At 45.9% G+C, this 25,826-nt stretch overlaps 1 protein-coding gene across 1 annotated transcript; it reads left to right on the top strand.

Annotated features, from left to right (window-relative positions):
• The first annotated feature begins 6 nt into the window (after positions 1 to 6).
• On the top strand, positions 7 to 6,366 carry LOC106722142 (doublesex- and mab-3-related transcription factor 2-like). Its single transcript, XM_025202990.1, has 2 exons — positions 7 to 65; positions 2,949 to 6,366. Exon 2 carries the CDS (start codon positions 3,020 to 3,022, stop codon positions 4,004 to 4,006), a length of 987 nt encoding a protein of 328 aa, XP_025058775.1. The 5' UTR covers positions 7 to 65; positions 2,949 to 3,019; the 3' UTR covers positions 4,007 to 6,366.
• Positions 6,367 to 25,826: the final 19,460 nt, after the last annotated feature.

The following is a 25,826-nucleotide window of genomic DNA, read 5'->3' as shown; positions in this document are numbered from 1 at the left end:
GCGCAAGACCGTCTACCAGCGGCACGTGCGGCCGCCCAGCCTGCTGGCCAAGAGCATCCTCGAAGGTAACACCGCTCCTCGCCGGAGAGCTGCCCCGAGCCCGGATCTCTGACCAACCCCCCCGGGCATCAGCTTGCGTGGGCAGGTTTCAATGCAAAGAAAACATTGTGTCTGTGTCTGTGTATGCATGGCTGTGTGCGCGCATATGTATATGTGTATACATACAGTGTGTGTGTGTGCATGCGTGCACGTATGTATATGTGTATCTGTATATACACAGATAGGGTTGTTGGTTGTAGCCATGTTGGTCTAAGGCAGACGAGGGTCTTTGGGTAGATGTGATATTTTTTATTAGGCCAACTAAATAGTTGGAAAAATTGTTCTCTGCAGGCTTGCCTGGTCAAACACCCTTCAGATGCTCCCTGTGTCTGAAGAACGGTGTTTAAACCCAAAAGCTTGCAAAGAACAAATTTTCCAACTATTTAGTTGGTCTAATAAGATACCACATTTACCCAAAGAACCTTGTCTGCCTAGATATACGTGTGTATGTAATGTATCTCTCTCTCACACACGCATGTGTGTATATATACCCCCCCACACATATACATATATGTGTATATAGACAGATACGTGTATGTATGTATATATATAATGTGTGTATGTATCTGTATATGTATATATGTGCATACATAAACATATTTGATATAATTTATTATATAATTAAATTAGATTTATATAATAAAATTATCATAATAGTTATAATCTAATGTATGATATAATATAATAGTAGATTACAATATATGAGAAAATGTAGTTTATAATATTTTAAATACCTATTATATAATATTATTATTATAATATATATTTTATGACCTGATCTATCTAAGAGACAACTTCTGAAATCAAATCAGGGCTTCCCCACTTTCTGTCATGGAAGACTGGCCTGGTTCATGGCACATGCTGTTTCTTCTGAGTTTCATAGCTAACAGAGAGCTTTCCTAGCTTATTGCAGAGCGAAAGGGAAAAAGCACTGGCTGTTTTATAGCAGATTGAAAAGATCTGGACTCACTGCCCAACTAGTTACCAAAGTCAGTGTAGGGGAAAAAAACCCAAGACCACAAATACATTATTTTCTCTCCTGTGGAGCTGTACATGTAAATGGCATGTACAGGTCACATGTGATCACAGACCTGTTGAAGGATGTCATTGGAAAACTTGTCTAACTTCTTTCTCCCAACTGTACCATGAAAGATCTCATCCTAAGAAAGCCTTGCCTTTCGCATCATTTCTGCGCCACTGCAACTACACAACTGTCTATGTAGACGGTTAAGCAGACAGTGCAATCCCAGTACATTAGGAATAGATTTTGGATTCTAGCAAGGAATTGTTTTAGAGCATAGAACTATATGTGATTCCCTCTCCCCGACCCTGAATACATTTATAGAATCACAGAGAAGTCGGGCTGGAAGGGACCTCTAGAAGTTACCTAGTCCAACCTGGTGCCTGAGGCAGGATCATAAGTTTCTTGTGTTTTGGTTGGGGTGGAAGAGGAGGAAATGTGTTTGCACTGTTTGTTAGGAAATGATGTGTTGCCAAAGAATGTTAGAAACAGCAACTTAAGATTTAGGGTCATTATTGGTGCAAAAAGAAATGGAGGTGAACACCTACCTGGCAGTTACTTGTCGTGCAGCAGTTCATCTAATTTTGTTTTACTTGCAATTGAATGCAGTGAATAGGACACTTAGTAAACTCAGATGTACACTGGAATAGATTCTTCAAACACATCCAATAGTGTGCACACAAGAAATTGATAAAATGCATTTTGTTCTGCCACAAATGTTATTTATAGAAATTGACCTTTGAAACATCAGGATTCAATTAACTCAGAAATTTTTTAAAGAACTAATTCTTGCTTTTTCCAATATCTGAGTCTATGCCCAAAACTGTTTACAGAGTTGTTTTGGTTGTTCTCCAAAGTTAGAATTAGAAAGAAAAAAAAGAAACAATGAAATCCAATCTATGAAATGACACTTTCTCTTAGCCTTTATGATCTTGATTGTAATTCTGGCCAGACACCAACATGATTTTAGCCAAATCATTATCTCTTTTCAGGTTACTTTCTTCTTCAATTCATTCTTTAAAAAAAATCTTTCATATTCTTTTTCCTAATTTATCTTAACTTTCTTTTTCTTTTCTCCTAGTTCTCCTTGGATTTTTCTACCATCTGTAACAATGTGTACATAATGATTCAACTTTAGAAAATAGAAATGACATCAGCTATAGGTATAGCTATATTCTTTGGCAATGGGAAAATAGTGTAAGATGCATGGGAATGAAAGCAGGCAAAATCTTTTTCTCCTTACTCTCCAAGTAGCTCCATTAAATTCACTGGGATCTTGTATTTGTGTAGAGCAAACTGGATCAGGCTCTATATATTTTATAGTAAGTGAACCTAATAAATGTAGTCTCCTAATGGAATATACCATAATTTCATATTTTATATTTTCACTGATTTACTTTTGAGAAACGAAAATAATCTGAGTATTTTAGATATTCATTTGTGTTTTTTTTTTTAAATATAATTTCAACTGTGCCAGTCTATAAATAATATAAAGGAGTAAACTCTTCTCCCTTCAGGCCCAATCTAGCTGCTGTTGGTACCAATGAGAGTTGTATCCAAGCTTCTGTGTAATTAACTTTGGTGAAGTTCATTTGCATGAATGACCTGATAAAAAATTATTTATCTGAGTAAAAAGAGGAGGATTTGGCCTTTTTATGTTAGAAACCTCTGTGTACTGTCATGTGAAAAGTACTGAACACTTCCAAAAAGGTGATGCCATGGGGAGCTGAGGGTATTCAGGATCTTGCAGGAATAGTTCCAAATTAGCATTTGTGTCCTTTTGTAAGCTCATTTTAACTTATTGATAACAATAATTTATTATTTTTAGGTTATCGCCCCATTCCAGCAGATCCCTACGTAGGAGGGAATTCACCCTTACCAGCACCTGTCAGTGACCGGATGAGAAAAAGACGGGCTTTTGCTGATAAAGAGCTGGAGAACATTATGCTAGAGAGAGAGTATAAAGAAAGGGAGATGATAGAAGCTACTCAAGCTGCTACCCTTTTTCTGCCTAACCACATGGTGCATGGAACTGAATACAATTCCTACAAAACTGCCTTTAATCCCTCTCAGATTGAAGCTCCCAATAAGGAATTTTGCAATTTCTTACCAACCTGCCTTGATCTAACCATGCAGTATTCAGGATCTGGGAACATGGAACTGATTTCTTCAAATGTCAGTGTAGCTACTACCTACAGACAGTATCCCTTATCCTCCAGGTTCTTGGTGTGGCCAAAATGTAGCCCCATCAGTGATGCTCTTCTCTATCAGCAATGTTTGTTAAATGCTACCACTGTCCAGACTCTCAAACCGGGGGCAGGCTGGGACTCCAAAGTTTCACAAAGTCAGGATTGTCTAAACTCGGAGCATGACATGATGTCACCAAAAATTGAAAGCTCATTTGTCTTTTCTCACCCTCGAGAAACTCGGCAGTCTCAAAGTGACATTCAAAGCGCCTCCCGAGATGCCCGGGAGAGGTCAGCTTTCTCCCCTCCGAAAAGAGCTTTCTCACAAATTTCTGATAAAGATTCTCTGGCTACACAAGAGCATGTCTTAAGCAAGATTAGCAAAGAGAGTACCAAGTACTCTGCCCCACTCAAGTACAGTCCATTTCACTCGCTGCTCCAGCAAACATTTCACGATAAATCAAGCTCTGAGTTAAGACCATCGTTTGTAAAAGAGACCTTTGAAGAGGCTTCTAAGAAGTACAGAGAATGCTCCATCAAAGAGAACCAAAAGTATAAATTTACAATAGACAGATATGCAAAAGACTTTTTTGGGGCCAAACAAGCTGCAACAAAACTCTCAACAAATGAGCCTCTGTCATTTTCAGTTGAATCAATCCTTAAACGGCCCTCTTCTGCAGTCAGCAATGTCTCTCAGTAGACTGCATCTTCAAAGTCAAGTTTAAATGCTTGCCCTCAGCAACTGTTGCCACTGTTTGCCTTTTCTCTTCAAAATTTTATACAGAGGAATTTGTGATGTAAATGGTGATTTAAAAAAAAACGTACATAATTATGCATGTTCTCTCTCATGAAAATAAATATATTTAAATTTTTAAAGTGAAAACTGTGAATGTGCAGATTATAAAGCACTATGCTTTATACAGCTTTCCAAACACTACAGCTCTAAAGGGAGGTTCATTGTGAGTCCAGTACAATACTACTAGCAGGGCAAAGACTAGGCATCATTTTTGCCTTGTGTCTCTATTCCCTCCCCAGCAGTGCAGGGATGAATTCACTTGCAGAACATACATATTGTTTTATTTGCTATGATATCTATACTAGCTGTATTATATCTATAAATTTGCTAAATGTATAAAACTGAATAATATAATATCTCTGCTAATTATTTGCTATGTTGGAGTAACCCATCATTTCATGGAACAGGCTATGTGCCAGTGTGCCCATGTTAATCTTTTCATTGACTGCAGTGGGCTTTGAATCTGAATTCTGAGCATGATTGTCATTCTGAAAGGATAACTTTCAGGCTAGTTTATCCTAGAGAACTAGCTTATTTTTGGCCTCGTTCTTGAAATCTTCCTCTTTCAAGCAAGAATGTGACTTGGTCAATTATGAAGTATGGAACTAGGTTTGAGGACAGGAAAGATGGAAAAGAAAGTCCAGTGATATTTTTTTTGTAAGTTCCCCCTCCCTACCTCCCCAGATAAAGGTCTTTTCTTCGTCCAAAGAGTCATTAAAATTCTTCTCAGGTTCTTCACTAACTTTAATATTTCATTTCCTAATCTGGTCACTTTTGATAATGTAATCAGGTTAGATATGTTGTCCTAAATGAAATGTACTTTATATGGTTAAAAAATTGCATAGGATGAATGCTAAATAATTTTTAAAAATGCTATAAAAGGTAAAATTTAAGGTATAATAATTATTTAAAAAAAGGTAAAAAATAAGTATCTTTAAGCAATAAAATGAGGTTAATTGGTAGAAACCACCATGGCATGAAGCCTCCTTCAGAAAGTAGAAATCTTCATTTTTTGGATTCTATGGTTGATACACTTACTACATTTCTTGAAACTGTGTTAGGTTTTTCTTTTAACATTTTGAAGTCACCAGACCTTCCCCCCCTGCTTTCCTTATACACCTTAACTTTAATCCTGTCAAGTGTGTTTGTTTAGTCATATTTGTTTTACAGTCATAAGGTTTTAGTAGAGCAGGATGAACAAATATCAGTGGAAGATAAAAGTCAGACTGTGAGCAGAATTATTGTTGTGTCAATTTATTCCCTATTCAAATGGGTTCAATGACCTTTATTCAAAACAAATATCAACCTATTGATTGGCAGTACCGGGAATGTTTCTTCAAATGTTTGATATCTGAGTTGGCTGAGTAGAATTACCTGAGTATCATGAGAGTGTTCTTTTCCCTGGCTGGGTGATGTGACTTTTATGAGCTGCTTTTATCTCTCTGTCGGAGTTTTTATACTGTTGCTCATCACTGGAGAATCTGAGTACTTTCTATGTAAAATCACCCCCATGGCAGGGGGTTGGACTTGATGATCTGCTCAGGCCCCTTCCGACCCTACCAACTATGAAACTATGAAACCAGTGGTAGTAAAGTCTGTCTTTTGCCTAAAAACTAGTTTCATTTAGTAGTAATAAAAACAAATGTTTATAAATTTAACAAATCCTAGCCACAGGCTCAAAATTCATATTGAATAAACATTAATACAAACAGGACTGTGCTCGTACAAACATTAAAATTATGTTCTCAATGTTGCTTCCATTGTGGTCACACCACTTTTTAAAGTCCCTGAGAAAATTTGAATTCCTTTTTCCAACTTTGCCCTGAGCCACCTCCCATTATGGTCAATGGAAAGACTACTAATTAAGTAGGAGGTAAATCAGGCCTTATTTGCATAGCTCTAGATGGTAGCTAACCATGAATTGACATTCACTATGAATCACAACAGTCTACTAGCTTTTGCCTTTTCATATCTCATGGTTTCGTTATCATGGCTTTGTTCTTTGGTTGTGAAATGCTAACAAAGGAATTTAATTTAAAATGTTATTTGTTTCTTAAGCTGTTGGCGTAAACTGTGATGAGAGATGAAAGGAAACTAAACATCCAGCCAATGGATCAGTATTATGCTTTGGGAATCAGTCCTACATAAATATCTCTTCATCTGACAATGGATGTAACGAATTTTGTTCAATGTAAAATCAGAAATCAATTTCCTAGAGAAGGATAATCTTAATGTATGTCTGAAATAAATGCTGTAACTCATGACTTCTTTTAAAGAGCCAATTGAGATAAGCACACACACATTCTGGGGCCATTCCAACTTCTTACATTTATATTCCAGGTAATTTTTTTTTCAAAGCACAATAATTGGAAGGGGAGTGACATTTCTATTATTACTCCTCCCTAGAAATGTGACCCTTGAGAAGAAATGGGGCCAAATCCTGTTGGTTGTACTGCGCAAGTAGTCCCAGCAGAGTCAAGTTTTAGTCTGCTCTCTCTTGTCACTGCCTCACTCATTCATTACTGTAGGTTTTATTATTTCTCTTGGTACTTACTTTTCTTTCTTTTTATAACCCAGGGGTTCTCATGAAACTATAAATATCTTTCATGTAGTTTAATAGCTCATCACTCCCAGTTCTGTTTTCTTTTCTTCCTTGAAAACATTTGTGTATCCAGTTAGCGCTCAGGGAAAGGAAAGATGAATAATCTGAGTCAGGCATCATGCATATAAAATGCTGTGTGAGCTTCCTCACAGCGTTCTGCCTCATCTACAGCATTGCTACTCTTTCTCCTTAAACTTCTCTTTGGCAGAAGTTGTCAGTAGTGTCCAATGGCACAATTGTTTGGTGACATGACTAGAAGAGACCACAACTATTATTTTCAGTTTTGACCAAACCTGGTTTTGAACCCAGCTCACTTGCTGTAACTGTCTAATGCAGTGATTTTTCTACCTTTCTTTCATCTGTGGACCCCTAAACATTTTTGAATGGAGGTTCAGACCCCTTTGGATTGTTAAGTTTGGGTATTCACATACTTTTGATTGACTGTAGTCATTTTTTTACGGAACCCTGTAGTCCGCAGACCACAGGTTGAACACCAATGTCTAATGCATTATTTAGGAGCCATACCTATCTTCTCCCTATCCCCACTATTTTGTTTTGTCTTGTGATAGGTCATCTGTGAAATCAGCTTTATACCACTATTTTTTTGTATATCATTTCCCTTAGGTATATGAACATGTGAGCCCGGGTCTGTTTCTTCTGTAGGTATCCACTACTCTTCCTGCAGTTTTAGTCACGCCTCATTTATACTTCACTCAGCTTCTTTTGCTTACTCCTCTGATTTACCCTATGCTAACCTGAGTCTTTCCTGAGCAACTGTGCATTCTGATCAATCATCTGTTCATTTTCTTTTAAACATAAAAATGGTGCTTATTGTGGCAAAGGGCAAAGCATAATCATTCCCTCTGCTTGCATGATAACAGGAACCTTGTTGATGCAGTTGCCAGAGGACACAAAACCACCTGTAATTACTGTGCATTTTGTGTGCAAGAGGAGCTCTCTCTTCATTTCTAACAATGTGGAGGGGGTGTGGGGTCTGAGGCTGCAAATTCTGAGAGTATGCCTGGCTCAACACCTCTAGCTTGCTTGTCTGATGTACAGGCCCAGGAACGTGTTAGAGTTACTGGCTCAACACCTGTGAATTTCTGACCCTGTGTCAATATAGTGACCTCTTTGAGGTCACTAGGCCAGCAGTTCTAGATTCACATAAGCTTAAATTTTATGGTAAAGCCAGGATTTCTTGAAGGTCTCTGTTTCTAGTCAGCTGGGCTGACATCAAGGCACAGACCTATGTGAGGTGACTGGCTAATCAGTCACCATTTTATCAACTGAGGTCAAGGTTAAAGACCTCTGACAAGTCACTGGCTAAATATTTTGGATGTTCTGGGCCTCTGTGAGGTGACGATTTCACTACCTTTTTCTGACTGAGAGTACCAAGGCTTAGCAGCCCTGGGTTATCAAGCTACTGTGACAGCACAGGTCTCTTTGAGGTTACTGTAGCCAGCATTCATTAGCACTTAGTTGCAGCTGGTCTCTAACTCGCTCAGAACTGTTTCCTTATTTTAACCACAGCACAACCTATGTTTTCATTTTGATTTGTCAGCTTGTTTTGATAAAATGATTCAGCTCTCACACTGAGTGCTTTCCATTCATCTGACCTTGATGTGAGAGATAACTATTTGGAATCCTCGCTCTATGATGGATATGATTCTCACTTGTATCATCAAGTTCCTTTCCCATTGAATCTTTGCCAGCTGAATAGAATACAGTAAATATGATACCTCCTTTCCAATCAGATAAGTATTGGCCATTTCTCATTTGATTGTACTAAAACCAAGGCAAACTACTTGCGCAAGCTTAGCCAAGGGTAAGGCACATTTTGGCAGGTGGTTTATGTGTGGAACGAGTATAAGCATAATGAGGGGCCAGGGTCAAGCTGGCCAGGGTCAAGCTTAATATGTAAGAAAAACATATAACTGGAAAAAAGTGCTTATTTATTGGAACCTTTATTAGAGTATTTATTAGAACCCTGGCCCCCACACTGCTTCTTCAGTGAAGCTGGGGTGATTCTACTGTTTTGGTATGTGGGGCAGAAATAAGGCATGCAGGGCTCAGCCCACATCATATAGAGAGCATCCAAAACAGGTGGTGTGCTGCTGGAGAGTTATGGGAATGTCTGGCAGGTTTGTTACCACTCAGATTTGCCAGCTCAGCTCCCCTGCTTGGTGGGAGATGGGGCTCAGCCACTGCAGGGAAAACTGAACATTAACTGGCTGTAGTAGTGTCTATGGAGCTGCTGCGGGGGTGTAGCGTGCGGGTAGAATCCCATCACTAGACTTAGTGTAGAGGCAAGAGCACTCAGATCCGTGCAATGAAAATTTAGAAGTTGACTGTACATTGCCATGGACATAGTGTTATACCGATTGTACTAGCCCCTCCCAGCAATTAAAGGCCTCTTTAGTAACCAATGGGGAAAAGAATGATTTCCCGTATTCCATCGTCTTAAAACACTGTGTCTTTCCTAACTATTTTAAAACTGATTAAAGGATGAAACGCATACCCTAACATGCACACAACTTTCCAATTCTTATATTGCTAGACCTTTCACATCAATATATGCCCACATTCTGGGCAGCTAATGTCAGAACTTGGAGAAGTGTGGACCAATTAGAAGTCTTCAAATCTTCTACCATCTTAAAGGGGAGGAGGGCTTAGCGCCTGAGGGAATCCTCTTAACTACATAGCTGAGCGCTGCTACATGAAAGGCCCTATGCATCTCCTCCCTCTCCTCTCACTATACTCTGCCAAACCCAGGCAAGAAATGATGCAAATATTCTTTGCTCACTTGCTGCCTGCACTAACAGCCCAGTCATGCAGGAGACAAAGCAACCTCAGCCATAGGTTGACTTAGAATCAGGGGTCCTGTTTTTCTCAGTTTAAAATTTGCAAATTCTATGATTAAAAACATTGCAGATTCTTTGATTTAAACCCCCCAAATCCACATTTTTCCATGATTAAAATGATATGCCCCTATATATATATATGGTTGAATGCAATGTTTTATTGATATATTTACAATTTTAAAGCAATTTTGAAGCCTACCAGTGCCTCAATTACTATAATAAAATAAATTATAAATACCTATACATTTGGGTGTTTGATTTCGGGCTTTTTTATCATGGAAAATCAAAGCTCCCCCCGCCCCCTTCACTCACCAGGATGCGGGTCCAGCTGTGGCTGTCTCGCCTGCTCCCTAACTGGTTTGTGGTGCTGAGCAGCCATGATATGCTGGTGCCCTGCCCATGCCATCGCCCCTCAGTTTCAAGCCACAGCCCCCCAGCCCTGCTGGTGCCCCTCACTTCAAGCCCACAGTTCCCTGGCCCTGCTGGCGCCCATCATTCCCCACCCCAGCCCCCTGGGCCCTGCTGGTACTCCTCACTTCTGACCTACAGCCTTCTGGCCCTGCTCCTGTCTCCTGACTCACAGTCCCCTGGGCCCTGACAGTGCCCTTCACTCCCTACCCACAGCCCCCCACCCCTGCCAGCCCTGCCAGAGGGGCCCCCCAGCTGCCAGGGCTACTGGGCCAGGGACCTGGGTCTGCAGCCCCCTGTCACTCCCAGCAGCACTCAAGCCCCCAGCCTGAGCCTGTGGGAGGCAGCAGCTGCTGCAGTGGAGTGGAGCAGAGTTTGGCTCCCCCTCCCCCATGGGCAGCACAGATGGAGCAGAGCCCATGGGGCAGATGCGGGCTGGCTGCTGCAGGCTCAGGGCTCCTCGCCCTGCTGCCCTCCCGCTGGGAGCCTTCGTGGCCCAGTTGGTGGGACCCAGTGCAACAGGGCAGTGGAGTGGGAAGGCTCTGTGCTGCTACCAGGAGCCCTGTGGTGACATGGTGAGGCACCCCCTGCCCACCAGGCAGTAGTGGGGGTGGGTGACAGCATGGCATTGTGCCCTTGCTGCTGCTGTGTATGCAGGGGATACCTCACTATGGCCCCACAGGGTTCCCAGTGGTGGCACCGAGCCTCCCCAGCCCACTCTGCCTTGCTGCACTGGGTCCTGCCTGCTGGGCTGTGGAGGACCTTGCAGGGAGGGCCAAAGGGTAGGGGAGCTCTGAGCCCACAGTGGGCAGCCTGCATTCACCCTGCGCACAAATCTGGGGGGCATGTGCCCCTCATGCCCTCCCCCCCCCCAAGAGGGTTCTTAATGGTGGGAGCCAGCCCCTCCCACTGCCACCCTGGGCAAGCTGCCCATGGCTCCGTCTGCTCCCCGCCCGGGCCCCGCGGCCACGCATTCCAGCCCTGGGCCCCAAGCCCCATGCACCACCCTGGCTAGGCAGCAGTCCCAACCCTGCCCAACTCCCTCCCTCCCTCCCTCACTATGAGGGCCTCAGTTCCCCCTGCCCCCCAGACTTACCCTGCAGGGAGCTGCGGGAACTGCTCTCATGCTGCCTGGTTGCCACGTGCATGTGTTCATGCACACATGCGCATGTCACCTCCTGCCTGATTGTCCTCTTCCTGGTCCCTCCAGCTCCTTGCTGCCTGTATCTCCAACTAATGCTAATAAAAACCATTATATCACTAGACATCAAAATGCATTACATAGTAAATGCAAACTAATTAACATTGTCTGACATTAAGACTGCAAGATCAAGCACTAAAAAGAAAATAAAACTTCCTAAAGCTAAAGGTGTCCCAACTGTTTGAACTCAGCCATACTGCACTTTTAATTAACCCTAAAACCTACTTTGAATTCTATCTTGCATCTGACCAAGTGCAAAATACATCAGTAGAGTTTTAGCCACAGGATTTAAAGCTTAATGAGACTGAACTTTTCCTTGCCATACATTGTACCTGCTGAGTGATTGCTTGCTGTGCTTTCTATTAGCATTCCCTTAAAAAAAAACTAAGGGAACACGAATCTATCAGTGTACGTTAAAGATCAGCAAATTCTGGCTCTGATAATCTGAGCCAGAATGTGAATTCAACATCCCAGGACCTCTTACTGAGAAGACCTTGCCAACAACCTTCCACCAGTCAATACAAGAAGGGTACATTTAGTTGGAGCACTATGAACAATCTCAACTGCCACAATATCTAATGGTGAGAAAGGACCAAAACAATGCAGGCTAAACTTTCATTCAAATTCAACTGAAAATCACCATTGACTGGAGAATATTTATAATCCCTGTGTACAAAACTGCTTACTGTTACAAGTCAGGCGTCCATGTTCTTTGCTACCTGCAATTTATGAGCAGTTTCTAGATGTGGTGACAAGGCTGTGGGTAATGTTTCTTGTTGCCTGGAAAAAGATCTAGGCAGAAGCTCTAAAGTGAAGCAGGGGGAAAGAAAGAAAGTAAGAATTCAGGGATTTTATTCCATTCGTAGTTGATTCCATTCAAGTTCCTTGTTCAGTGTTAGAAGAAAACGATCTTTTGGTGTTTCTCCATTGTCACATGCCAATAACTCCTGTGGAGAGGGAACATGTTCAGAACTGATATGTGTGTTTATGGAAAGAATAAGCCATGGGTGTCAAACATAGAGCCTGCAGGCCATATTGAGCCCATGATACCCCATTATCTGGCCCCCATGCTGCCCTTGGGTCTGAATTGACCCACACCAGCCAGATGAGTTTGACACCCCCTCAGTAAAGAAGATAGAGGATGCTGAAAGGGAGATCCCTAGGGTATGCTGTCATCAGTTCTCTGATAATGGAAAGACATAGCGTTTGACCACCACATGCCCCCAGCCATTGCACATCAGCTCATGCAGGGGTGGGCAAAATATGGCCCATGGGCTAGATCCGGCCTGTGAGGCCCCTAAAAAATTTAGAAAATTAATATCTATCTGCCCTTGGTTCCTGTCAAAAATTACAGGAATGAGGGGCAGTAGGACCCAGGGGAAGCCTAGTGGGCTCCCAAAACAGCAGAGCCAGCCCACCCAGCCCCGCCCCACCATCTGGAAACCCCAGCAGGGGCTTCTGGCCTGGAACCACATGGCTGCCCCACGCCAGAACCTCAGGTAAGGGGGGAAAGGAGCGGGGGGAAGGGCAGGGGAGGACCCTGGGCAAGGAATGAGCCCGGGGAAAAGCTGAGTGCGGGGTGGTGGAGGGGAAGCACCCCCTCACCCACCCTGTGCCCGGTGCCCCGCACTGCAGCTACTCACAGCCTGCATGGGACTGTCTGTGCCTGGTCCGGACAGCCCTGCACAGGCTGCGAGCAGCTGCAGCAGGGAGCGCTGGCCACAGGGCGGGAGAGGGGCTGCTTTTCCCCCCCATGCTCAGCTTTTCCCCAGGCTCCTTCCCTGCTCCTTCCCAGCACAGAGGAAAGCAGCCCCTCCCTCGCCCCGTGGCTTGTGCTCCCTGCTACAGCTGCTTGCAGGCCATGCGGTGCTGTCTGGAGCAGGCACAGGCAGCCCCACATGGACTGTGAGTGGCTGCAGTGCAGGGAACCAGGCACAGGGCAGGTGAGGGGCTGCTTTTCCCCCCGCTGTCAGCACCAGCTTGTAACCCAGCCCCGCTGCCAGCCTGGGCCCTGCACTGGCTCCAGGCTTGCCCATTGGGGCTGCACATGGTGAGGGCAGCTGCAGCTCCCCTGCTTGCCGCACTGGGCAGTGTTTGCCACTGCTGCCTCTGGGCTGCCCAGTCAGCTGAGAGTGGGTTCACTGGGAGTGAGCAGGTGCAGGAGCCAGCAGGAGCATGGGGCTTGCACCGGTGTCCTGGGGCCAGTGCCGGTGGATCCCAGCCAGCAGGGGCTCTATGGAGCTGGGCCAGCTCCCCCCTCTCCCTGCTGGTGCAGCCCAGCCCAGCTCCACAGACCCCTGCTAGCCTGTGCCCCGCTTTGGGCCCCACCTGTGCTGGCCCTGAGACACTTTTCCCAAGACATTGGGACATTGGTCTTGAGATAGTGACCAGGGGGTGGGGCACCTGTCAAGGGGTGGGGCTACCCATGCGGCCCTCGACAGCCTGTCAAAACTGGGTAAGCGGCCCTCCGCCTGAAATAATTGCCTGCCCTTGAGTTTATGCATCACACTGACATTTGCACAATGATATGGTAAAGATGCCCTTCACATTCCAGCCAGTTCTATATGGGCTTCCCGTGATCCAAGAACCCTTGCAGTAGCAGATTTAGCTACATTTTCTGACCCTTTCACACGTGACACTAAAAAATCCTTTACCTTTGCATATAGTGAAGGTCTGAAACGACTTGTATGCTTACACAGGTGTTTGCAGGGTCTGTGCTTTATGTTTTAATCATCTCAAGTCTGGGTTCTGTCTTTCAAGGGTTTTCTATAAAGCAACCAACCCAGCAGGCTTATGCGGAGGTTACAAAATAATCATAATATATCTCTCACAGATGGGAAATGCCACATATGGATGAGTATAATCCATTCATTAGTTTATGAACACAAAGTCCCACCAGAGAGCATCATAAATCCATGTGATGTTCCTGAATGCTGGATTTTGCATTTGGGTCTGTGCGTGAGCTGGAAGATGTGTAAAATGAAAATCACATGTATTCAGAAAGTACGCTAAAGCAGTGGAAGCTGGTGACACCTGAAAGTGAGTAGGCAAATCTGACACACAAAGATGTGCACAGATGCCAGTTTACAGCAAAGGGTAAAGATCATACTGTATCTGACTTGAAACAGGGTAGGCATTGCTCCCTCGTGATTATACATCCAAAGAGTCTCTTGTGTGTTGATGGCACCACAAATGTTTGGAGTATATTACAATTATGGATGTGCTTCTGATATGCTAGGTTCAGAAAAGAGTGTGTGTGAATATTGCAAGTGTGTAGGCTCAAACTTTCTGTGTACAACCCTATTTTTATTGTTGTCAAGCAAAGGTGCACTAGAGATGCATCTCGCATCTAACACAATTGTAAGAAGAAAGCAGTGTCTTGATGGAACAACAATTTTATGCACAAACCACTGCAAGTTTTTTTAAAGTATTCCACTTTTAGTGCCCAGTTTTGGGATAAGAGTCCTGAAGGCTAGAGCATCTAAATCCTGCCATAACAGGTGAGTCATGCAGCATAAGTGTTGCAAATCTTGTACTTGTACAAACAAAACTAGGTAAAGGAGTAATATCTTCCATTTTACATGAACTAATGGAAGAAGTTGCTTGTGTGGGAATTTTGCTTAAGGCTTTGAAAATTTGACCTATATAAATAAGAGGAAAAACATTCATTCAGTCCTGGATATCAGTGGTGTCTAGGTTGGGGCAAATGGGGCAACTTCCTTGGGCATCAACTTGGTGGGGAGGGTGTGTGTGTGTGGAAAAAATAGAGGCTGCTGCCAACAGCTGGATAAGTGCAATTGCAATTGCATGGGAACTGGAAGTAGCTGCTGCCTCTGTGGCCCGGGCACCTGGCTGTGTCCCTGCACTACTGCTGGATATCATTAAGTTGTTATGTTATTAAGAACATAACTAAAATCTTTCTGTTGTTTTCCAATGTTTTGTTCCAACAACAATGCTTTCAATTTATACTTGTGTTAAGCTAATATAGTAAAACTAGCTAATTGCCTGTCAAGAATGACTGGGGTGGTAGGGGAGGGAGTGGGCAGGAATGGAGCCCTGTGCCCCCCTCCCCCTTCTGGGCATGCTCCCCCTTTCCCTCCTGCTGCTTGGGGTCCTGGCCCGTTCCCCCCATCCAGCAGTGGCGGGGGGAGGGCAGGAGTGGGCCTGGGACCAATATAGGGAAGGACTGGGTATGAGGGTGGGGAGAAATCGGGCTGCCACAGCAGGAGGGGGGCAAGCAGAAGGCCCGGGCTGACCCAGTGGCGACTGGGGGACAGAAGGAGTGGGCTTGGGGCTGACGCAGGGGAGGGGGGGGGAGAGGAGTGGGCCCAGGCCTGAAGTGGGGAGGAGGCCTGCTCCTCCCCTCCCCTAGCCCCTGCCAGGCCTGCTCCCCCCGCCCTGCCCATTGTGGTGGGTCCGCTCCCCCTCTCTATCCCCCAGGTCAGGCCCACTCCCCATCGTGTTGGGCCTGGGCCCACTCCTCCCCTTCCCCCACCACCACCGCTGCAGGGCACCCACTTCTTTCCCCCCACATCGGGCCTGCTCCTCCCTCCCACCACCGCGGGGGCGGCACATTGCCACCTGTCCAAACGCTTCTTTGCACTTTGATTGGCTGTTTGTCAGCTAATCAAAGCATGAATAAAGCATTACAGACAGACAGACAGATGGACAGACAGATTAAGGCTTTTATAATATTAGATAGGTCCAGATCTCTGCAGCTGTTATGCAAAAAACCTGAGGTGTACCACTGGACTCTAGGAAAAAGGGAAAGTGGAATGTTTCCATTCTGCATCAGTACTGCTTTTAGTAAGACTTTTAAGTACGTATTGAGCTAAGGTCAACTAAATAGTTAGGGTCAAGTTTAGACCAAAAAAGGAAGGCTGGAAATAATTAGATGTTGCTTACTCAGTATATCCCAGGTGATTGCCTTACTCTCTAAGTGAAAATCAAATGACTTGAGCCATAGCTGCAACGATCCTTGTACAAGTCATCTTCAGAACAAATTGACCCTACAAATCCTCTTTCTGTTGAATTTATTCTGTTTTTTAGAGGCTGCTTTGAAATGAGTTGATTGTCTAAAAACACCATCATTTTCACGCTGCTTGGCAGCCTATTGTCTCATTAAGGGGGCCAGGGACTGCATGGATATAGAACTGAATGTGGACCATCTGCTCCTCAAAAACAGGCAAAAGAACTATAAAGACATTGGCGATGGTATCTGGTGTCCTCAGCCAACTGAAATGAATCCAAAGAGATGGGGCTGGGTGAAGCGAAACATCCAACGTGGTCATATAGCTAATCCCAGAGAAGACAATGGCAGCCTTAGAAGAGTTCTTTTTACCTCGGAGATGGCCTGAATCTTGGAAAGTAGTGCAATTCCAACAACAACTGGTGAGGTAGCATTGGTCCTTCAAAATCTGGGCTTGATTGTACAAGTTGGCAAAGATGTGGCTTGTGTAGTTCAGTCCAGTTGCACAGCATGGGAGAGGGCAGCAGGTAGTGATCCAGTGCGGGGGATGTTCTTTCCTGTACATCAAACAGCCCAGGTCCACAGGCCCTGTGCCATAAATCACTGGGAGATTTGGATGGAAGGGTATACTCATTCAGAAAAAAGGATGGCCTTGTTGTTGGAGCACTGCAGTGGGGCCAAGGAAGAGGTGGGCTATAATCCTGGATGGTGATTCTGTGTCAGCTTGGGCCAGCCACTTGGGGCTCCGTCTTAACTTCAGTGGAGGCAATGGCAAAACCTGAGTATTAGTATTAGAGGGAGGCTCCTAGTCCATCAGTTTTACATCTGTAAGTAATGTTTCCTTTTTTTGTCATTTTACAATGTAGGGCAGGGGCTGTTTCTTATAGGATTGTGCCTAGCACCGCAGGGCTTTGGTTTTGTGTGCCAAATCATGGTGGTATAGCAATTCAAAAGGCCCAGTCCAGTCCATAACTATGGCGGATAGGGAGAGCTGGTGAAATAGCAGTCACAGAGTGGCTCCATTACTACATGACACACTTGAAACAGGATTCTTCCTTGCTTGATCTCCTCTGGGCATGAGCCCCTTAATTTGGGCAGCACACTGAGAATAGGATTTAGCCCTACAAAGCAAGTTGTAGTGTATAGAACAGTGGTGGGATAATCCCCACCACATCTTGTGCTTGTTAGATGTTGCTTTGAAAAATAATATTTAAGTAATTTATTAAATTACTGTTGTTACAGCCCCATAATCATTCTGGCAGCATAGCAGCAGCCAGAAGTGTAGCTGCCTCTATGTGTCCTGCCACCCTGTGTGCCCTGCTGCTTTGCTAGGCCTCTGTTTTATTAGACAATAATTGATGAAGGAAAATGCAGTTGTCATCCAGACCTACACAAGTTTCCTGATCATCATCAGAGGGTTTACCTGGTGCGTGTTTCAGGGCCCAAACTGAGAGGGAAATGTTGCAAACATTTGGGTGGGGGGTGGGGAGGGTTGTTAAAAGAATCAGGTCTTTAATATAGCGTGAGAAAACATGTTTATCATTCAGTCCCTGTGGCCAGGTTCTGTTTTTTAGCCATGAGAAAGTTGGACCAAATGAAGTACAGCCACTAGTTTTAGTAAGGTTATCTTTGTGCTTGCTTAGCTATTTTTACTTGAACAGCTCCAAGCACTTTTTAAAGATTAATTTAGTTTCTCAATGGCCCTTCATGAAGAGGGGTATAATGCCACTCATTTACTTAAGTGCCATTGGTGAGTATTCATTCACAAGAGAATAAACAGTTAGACTAGAGCAGGTCATGACAGGAGGGAGATCTCACCAATTTTGGAGGATGTTTTCATGGGCCTTGAGCTGATAGGCTGATGGTCACTGACTTTTGTAGGAATACTCCTGCAGGTAAGTGTTCATTAGCAGTTCATATGGTAGTCCTGAGTGACTTGCCCAATGTAAGACAGGAAATCAGAGGCAAACCCTGAAATTGAACACAGAAGTTTTGATTCTTCTTGAACAACTAACCCACATGCTCTCTGTATGTGGTAACATTACTTTAACCAAACACAGTAAAAGCAAATCTTCACATGCTGTGATCGCTAGACATGTGTCCTCCCCAAATGAGACATGTATACAAGAGGGTGAAGGACAAGTCAAGTATACGAGTGAAGCCATGCAAAATCACTTTAGCATGTGGATGCTAACACCCAAATCCTCAACATTTACTGTGCAATGTTTGGTAATGCAGTTTGGCCTTCAAATATCTTTCAGAGTTAACAAGAGGACAAGCAGACCCCCAGCAAGACGCCTGGCATGGTGTTGATTGAAATGTGCTGCAGAGTGTGCATAGTTCAGTTAAATATTTTTATTGCTCTGAATTAAAAAAATGTGCTCAATGGGGAACCTTACCTGAACCTTTCTAAGTGTTTACTTCAATGTAATCAAGTGACTGGAATAAATATATCTGTCATCAGATCACCGCAACAAAAGCCGGCTAGATGCTCACAAGACTTTTTGGTAAGGACTTGTAATTTACACACTACTTTTGAAATATGGATCCTGATGTTCTAGTACCATACATCTGTTCTCCTGACTTTTTAACCATGGAGTGCTAGTTTATTGCTGAGCTTAAGGATAAAAGAAGCAAGAAATGAAAGTTTAAAAAAAAGTTTCCTCTCCACTAAGTACATTCAGATGTCTGCCTCTGAGAGCCTTACACCGTGCTTCAGTTGGAGCATATTTTACCTTCCTGTTATTTCATTAAGAAATGGGCTTTATCACAATGGGGCAGTGGCTGTGGGATGGGGAAAATTGTTTATATGTATTCCAGTTACAGTGATTAACCCCCCCCCCTCCCATCAGTTGTTGATACCATGACATTAAAACTGATGTAAGAACACATTTGTAAGATGAAATTGCTTTGTTGCAGAGCCACTGCTCTTTCATTTTTGGTTACATCATCCTAGTCTAGTGCAAAGCTGAGGAAGGGAGGTTCAGCGTAAGTCTCACTCCATGAGTATCCACATTCTATAAACAACTCTGCTTCTAAGTAGCACTTCTATTGTCAGATGTTATTTGGAGGAATCCCAGAAATGAAGTAACTAGAGCTGGCCAGGGGACAACTACTCCAGTTTGCATGACCTTCTAAATTAATTTTCATTCTGGACTCAAGTGAATAGAAAAACCTCCAAAGGTTTTTGTGAAAATGGAGTTGTATGAAAATGTCCACTTTTGCATCAAACCTGAACTCTTCATATGGAAATGGGCATGTGGCAGGGAATGGGAAAAGAGGTCACTGGTCTGCAGTTGGGAACTTCCCGGATTTACTTTCTCACGCTCATTCACTCTGGATGAGGATTTGAACATGAATTTCCCAAGTTTCAGGCCAGAGTCCTAACTGCTAGGTTAGAGAGTATGAAAACATGAGCTTTTAGACAATATTTTAATTGATGCCTATGTGTCTCCACTAAGCTTAGACAGAGCAGCATATTCTGACCAGATCTCATTTGATTAAAAACAGATCTGACCTCAGATGACTTTTACATCCCCGGTACATGTATGGCAATATATGTAAGCTTGTGCATTACACTGCTTTGCACATTTACATTGTGGTCCCTTGATTTCCTAGCTTAGGGGTGGCCAATGTGAGGCACACATGCCACAAGTGGCACAGGCAGCCCTGTGTGTGGTACATAGCAGATCAAGGAGGGGGCAAGCAGCCCAGTGGCAGATAGGGCAGAAAACAGAGCAGCAGATGGGACAGGCAGTACAGGGAAGGGAGCAGAAAGCAGAGCAGCATATTGGGTAGGGTGTCTAGGGAAGGAGGCAGAAAGCAGAGGAGAAGATTAGGCAGGGGAAGGGAATTGGAGTGGCATTTAGAGAGGGTGCAGAGCTAATTTGTGGCATGCCTGCCACTATCATAGCTGGCTGGAAAATCTGCATATGGCAGAGCATCAAGGCATTTGGTCTCTTTTACTGAGACCTTGCACATCTCAAGAAAAACTTTATAAGACGCCTGGAAAGCATGGTGATAACAACAACTGTTTGACTAATAAGCATAGGTAGATCACTATTAAAGGGATATTGGTTTGCATATGGCCTATGTTATTCTTTAGCACTTGCATAATCTCCTCTGCTCTTTACAGCTGTTGATCAAGTCTCTCAGTACCTCTGTGAGTTGTGGAAAGGTGGTGGAATAAGCCATCTGGCTCATCATAGGAAAAAGTCTCTCACCAAGCACATGTTGATATACAGATTTGCGGTTTGGAGTACATAGGTTACAACGAAAGCAGTCTGCACAAGCCAGGCTACAAACCAACCTGCTTTCTCCCTTCTTCCCAACCCTCCTTTCCTCTTTGATTCCCAGGAAGCAGCTTCTGTCTATCCTATGGACTTCTGTGTCTAGCTGCACTTCTTTCCTCCCTGGTGTACACCTGTGGTAGACCTATCAGTGAATTAATTCCTTGCTTAGTTCAATTCAGGTAAAAACTCTGAATTTGGTTGCTATGGTATTGATGATGTATTATTCAGGTCAACTGGAGCCAGGAGGCACAGTGAAACTTCATGGCGCTGTGGGGGCAATGCAGAGGTGCAAAAGCACTTTGCACGGTGCAGGAGCTCAAACACCCACATTTATGAAGCCCTGTTGGGCAGGATGAGCAAGAGAGGGCACTCCTGGACAGCGCACCAGTGCTGCGTGAAGAGCAAGGCCTTGCAGGCACAGTGAGTGGCCGTGACCAGCCACAACTGTTGGTCTGGTCATGCCCACAAGACCATGCTCATGACCACAAGACCATGGAAACTGAGCCAGATTTTAGTGCCCTGGAACTCAGGCCACAGCCCTGCAGTGTACACCAACAGGGGCGGCCTGGCTGAGCCTCTGCCCCAGCCCAACCCCTTTGGTGTTGACACCTTGCTGGAGGGGGGGTGGTGGGGCTCGGGTGTTCATTACCCTGCCCTGCCCACCTCCCTGGCTGCTGCACCCACTGGCAGCTCCGGGAGCCCTGGCCAGCAGCTGCCTCATCTGCTTTGCACCCCCAGCCGCCGCCATGAGCCATGGTCAGCCAGGACACCACCAGCCACCGCCAGTGTCAGCCCCTCCCTTGGGGGAGCCCCTGGCTGGGTGCTGGCCCATTGCAGACTGTGGGCTGTAGACACCAGGCACAGCCGGTCAACATCAATGATGGGGAGGCCTGCACTGAGCCACCTTGGACACCAGGTAAGTTCTGCACTGTGGGGAGGACCCTTGCAGCCCCTGCCCTGCCCCTGTCTTGGCACCTGCCCATGCCCATGCCTCTGCCACCCTCCACCTCCCGCTGCCCAGCCCGCCTGCACTTCCCTGGTCCTGGATTCCTGCCCCCACCCCTACCCCCACAGCATGCAGAGAGGCAGGACATAGGTCAACACTTTATTGAGCAGCCCCTGCCGGTGGGTGGGCACAGGCCTCTCACATGCTGAGGAAGGTTTCAATGTCTAAGGTGATGTCCTCCTTGGTAGCAGGGGGCAGGGACATGTAGCACTATAACAGGTAGCTCTCCAGATGATGGTGGAGGTTGTAGGGCAGGATGGGCGTGCCCCCTGCATCATTGTAGCTCAGGGTCCTGAACCAGGAGCACAGATGTTCCTGGGGCACTAGGAGGGCACTCCTCCACCTGCAAAAACAGCTGATCTTGCTCTGCCTGTGGTACACATAGCAGGGGCACACTCAGGGCACAGCAGCAGTGGGGGGGATCAGTCCTGGGTCACATCCCTGGAGAGGCCCCCTGTGGGGAGGGCAGGGGCATACCCTACCCCTTGCCCCAGTTGTCCAGGAGCCTGGTGTGCCCCAAGCCCAGGTGCCATGGGCTGGGTGGCAGCATGGCGGAGCAGCTGGCCTGCAGGGAGACAGGGGGAGCAGGATCTGGAGCTGTGGCAGCAGCTTGGCCTGTCCTGCCCTGGAGAGGCAGGCTGCCTGGCCTGTCCTGCCTTGAGAAGGGAGCAGGGGAGGCAGGCTGCTGCACCCAGCACCCAGCAGGCTACAAGCCCCAAGGGAGTACACGGGGACAGGGGGCTTGGCTGGTGGCTGCCTGGGCCTAGCCCTGCTTGGCCAGCTTACTATGGTCCCTGGGTACCCATGCACAGCCAACCCCCAATCTGAGGCCAGGCATCGCATGGCCCCTGGTGAATGTCACAACCCAATTAAGTAGTGCCCATGTCACAAGCAAGTAAAACCATTCAAAACAGTTTTTTTTCTGCACTAGGTTAACTAAGGGTTAACAAATGATAATAACAGCTTTTTTTTGCTGCGCATGTCAAAAAAAATCATTATAACTGGTCAGAGTAAAACAGGGAGTAGCCCTAAAATAACACCCTAGCGAAACCGCTAGATAATTGGTGATTCTAATTAAATTTATGACGTGGCGAAAACCAATTGGCTATTACACAAATAAAACCCGTCTTCACTTCCGTGAAGAAGGGGAGACCTCCGCACACGTAACCTAGAGACCTCTGAACGTATGCGTCAGAGTAACTGACAATTTGATCACTTGTCAGTTCCCTGCGTCTCGACCCAATCTCAGACGTAAATCAACGACCTGCCGGCCCGACCATTTTTCTGCCCGACCATTTCTATCCGACAACTTATGCAGACCGACCTACGAACTCTAAGCTGTAACTAACCAAGTATTTCTAACCTCCGTCTTTCACCACCTTGACGGCGTGAGTAAATAATCTTGCTTTGCAACCGATAAGCATCCGCCTAATTAATTCCACTCCAAGCATCACAAGTACCCGCCTGATGGCCTTCTAAGGCCCCCGGACCGACCCTCTGCCGACCGCTGCCTGGGTGGGAGTCAGGGAGAGCTGCTGGCCGGCTGCCCTGGGTCCTGACAGTGAAGAGCATCTTTTCTCTGAAATTTCATAGACATTAGGGGCTGGAAGGGACCTCAAGAGATCATTGGGTTCAGACCCCTTGCCATAGGTGGGAAGTCAGCTGGGATCAAGTGATCCCAGCAAGAAATAGATCCAGTTGTTTTTTGAAGGAATCCAGAGTAGGTGCTTGTACCACCTCTGGGGGAGTTTATTCCAGACCCTGGACACGTGCACCGTAAAGAACTTTTTTTTAATATCCAGTCTAAATCAGCCTTCCTGGAGTTTATGGCCATTAGACCTTATTATCCCTTGGGGAGCTCTGGGGAACAGATGTTCTCCCAGGTCCTGATGTACCCCTCCCTCTTATGAAGGTGTAGGCTGCCACCAAGTCCGCCCTGAGCCTTCTCTTCTCCGGACTGAAGAGTCCCAAGTCCCTCAGTCTCTCCTTGTATGGCCTTCCCTCCAGGTCTTGTATCATATGAGTGGCTCGCCTCTGGACTCCTCTGGACTCTCTCAAGCTTCTCCATGTCCTTCCTGAAGTGGGGGGACCAATACTGGATGCAGTACTCCAGCTGCAGTCTCACTGAGTAAAGTGGGAGGATGACTTCCCTGGTTTTGCTTGAGATGCATTGGTGGATGCATGCCAAAATTTGGTTAGCTTTGCCCGCCACCGCATCACATTGGTGGCTTATATTCATCTTGCGGTCAATCAAGACTGTCAGGTCCCTTTCGGTCATGGTGCTAGCAAGTGTAGCACTGCCGAGTCTGTATGCTGAGTGTTCTTTCTATCGAGGTGCAGCACCTTGCACTTCTCTGTATTAAAGGCCATCCGGTTTTGGTCGGCCCACCTTGAGAGTGTGTCCAAGTTGGCCTGTATCCCCAGCCGGTCCTGCAGTGTGATGGCCTTCCCCCGTAATTCGGTATTGTCTGTGAACTTGGCCAGTTCACATCTGACTCCCGAATCTATATCGTTGATGAAAACGTTAAAGAGTACTGGTCCAAGTACCAAGCCCTGAGGAACTCCACTGGTAACACTGTGCCACGTTGATTTGCTCCCTTCAACTAGTACTCTGTGGGTCCGACTCTGTAGCCAGTTGCCTAGCCATCGGACTGTATGATGATCTAGGCCACAGTTCCCCAGCTTAACCATGAGGACTTCATGGGGAACTAGGTCAAGGGCCTTCTTGAAGTCAAGATAAATGACATCCACATCATCTCTCTTGTCCAGGGCATATTACCTGGTAATAGAAGGAGATGAGTTTGGTCAGGCAAGACCTGCCAGTCACAAAACCATGTTGACTGGCATTCAGAAGCTTGCCCTCTGTTAGTCTGGAATTAATGGATCCCTTGACAATTTTCTCCAGAATTTTTCCAGGGGCGGACATCAGACTGACTGTTCTATAGTTCCCTGGCTCATCCTTCCTCCCTTTCTTGTAGATAGGGACCACATTGGCTCTTTTCCAGTCATCCGGGACCTCTCCTGAGCACCACAATTTTTCAAATATCCCTGCCAAGGGGGATGCAATGATGTCTGCCAGCTGTTCCAAGACCCTCGGGTACATTCCGTCTGGGCCTGCGGACTTGTGAATATCCAGTTTCTCAAGGTGTTCTCTCACCTGATCAATATCAATTTTTGACCCGCCTCCCACTCCCAAATTGGTTTGTGCCATTCCTGGCAGCGTGATCCTCATGGGAGGGTGAAAAACTGATGCAAAAAAGTCATTTAGGAGATTGGCCCTGCCTTGGGCATCTGATGCCAGTTGCCCTGTTGGATCTCTTAGGGGCCCAAAACTGTCCTTGTTCTTTTTCCTACTTCCCACATATTGAAAGGACTTTTTGTTGTCCTTGATCCCCATAGCAAGCCTAAGTTAAGTTTGTGCCTTGGCTTTTCTCAACCACTCTCTGCAGGTACAGGCAAGTGCAGAATAATCCTCTTTGGTAATGCTTCCTGTTTTCCAGCTGGTATAGGCTACTCTTTTGAGCTTAGTGAGGTCCAACAGTTCCTTGTTTAGCCATAGGGGGTTCCTTGCTTGTTGACTGCATTTCTTGCGAGAAGGGATGGCTTTGTCCTGTGCTTCAAGGATTATGTTTTTGAGCAATTACCATTTCTCATGTACTCCCTTATCTGGGGTGGCGGAGGGGGGGTGGTATGGCCTCTGATTGACCACTTCTCTCAGTTTGCAGAAGTTGGCCTTCCCAAAGTTAAGGACTTCTGTTTTACTGAGGGGTTTGCCTGCTCTTCAGTGAACTAAGTAGGTGACCAGCTCATGGTCGCTGTCACCAAGCTTCCCCTCAATCTGCAGACTCATGAGGAAATGTTGCAAACTCTCACAAAAGCCTTCTGTCTCTTGCCTCTGCAGGGCCAAATCTGGATGTGGGGGAGAGCCCTCTAGCCCCACCAGGGATGCTGCACCAGGGTCACCTCCACCTACCGCTGGAGCTGCCCAGATGCACTGCCTACACCAGCAGTACATGAAAGACTGGACCCTGCTGCTTCAGTGGCTGGTGGTGGTGGTGAAGGAGCAGGAGGAGTGGGATCGGGTGCAGGAGCAGGTGCAAGAGGTGTGAGAGCAGGCCTGGAGGGAGGAGGACATTGCCTGGGCAGAGGCACAGGACCAGGTGCTGAGGGAGCACTGAGCATGAGTGGAGGCCCTGGAATAGCAGCGGCTACAGCAGCTCTGGCTGTGGGGGGATGCTGACCGCCAAGCCATCCATGCCTTCCTGGCCTTGGTGGCAGTGTCCATGTCCACCACAGCCTGGCCCCTGCCTGCAGCCCTGCAGCAAGCCCCCACCTAACCCTGGGAAGAGGCCCTCTAGTGCCTCCTGGCTGCTGCAGCCCCTGGC

This window comes from Alligator sinensis, unplaced genomic scaffold (genome assembly GCF_000455745.1).
Source record: "Alligator sinensis unplaced genomic scaffold, ASM45574v1 scaffold308_1, whole genome shotgun sequence".
In the NCBI taxonomy this organism is placed as follows: Eukaryota; Metazoa; Chordata; order Crocodylia; family Alligatoridae; genus Alligator; species Alligator sinensis.
This window is presented reverse-complemented; position numbering and strand designations above follow the sequence as displayed.

What these genes read in the sequence shown, in the direction of transcription:
- LOC106722142 (XM_025202990.1), top strand. Translation starts at nt 3,020, where the DNA reads ATGAGAAAAAGACGGGCTTTTGCTGATAAAGAGCTGGAGAACATTATG.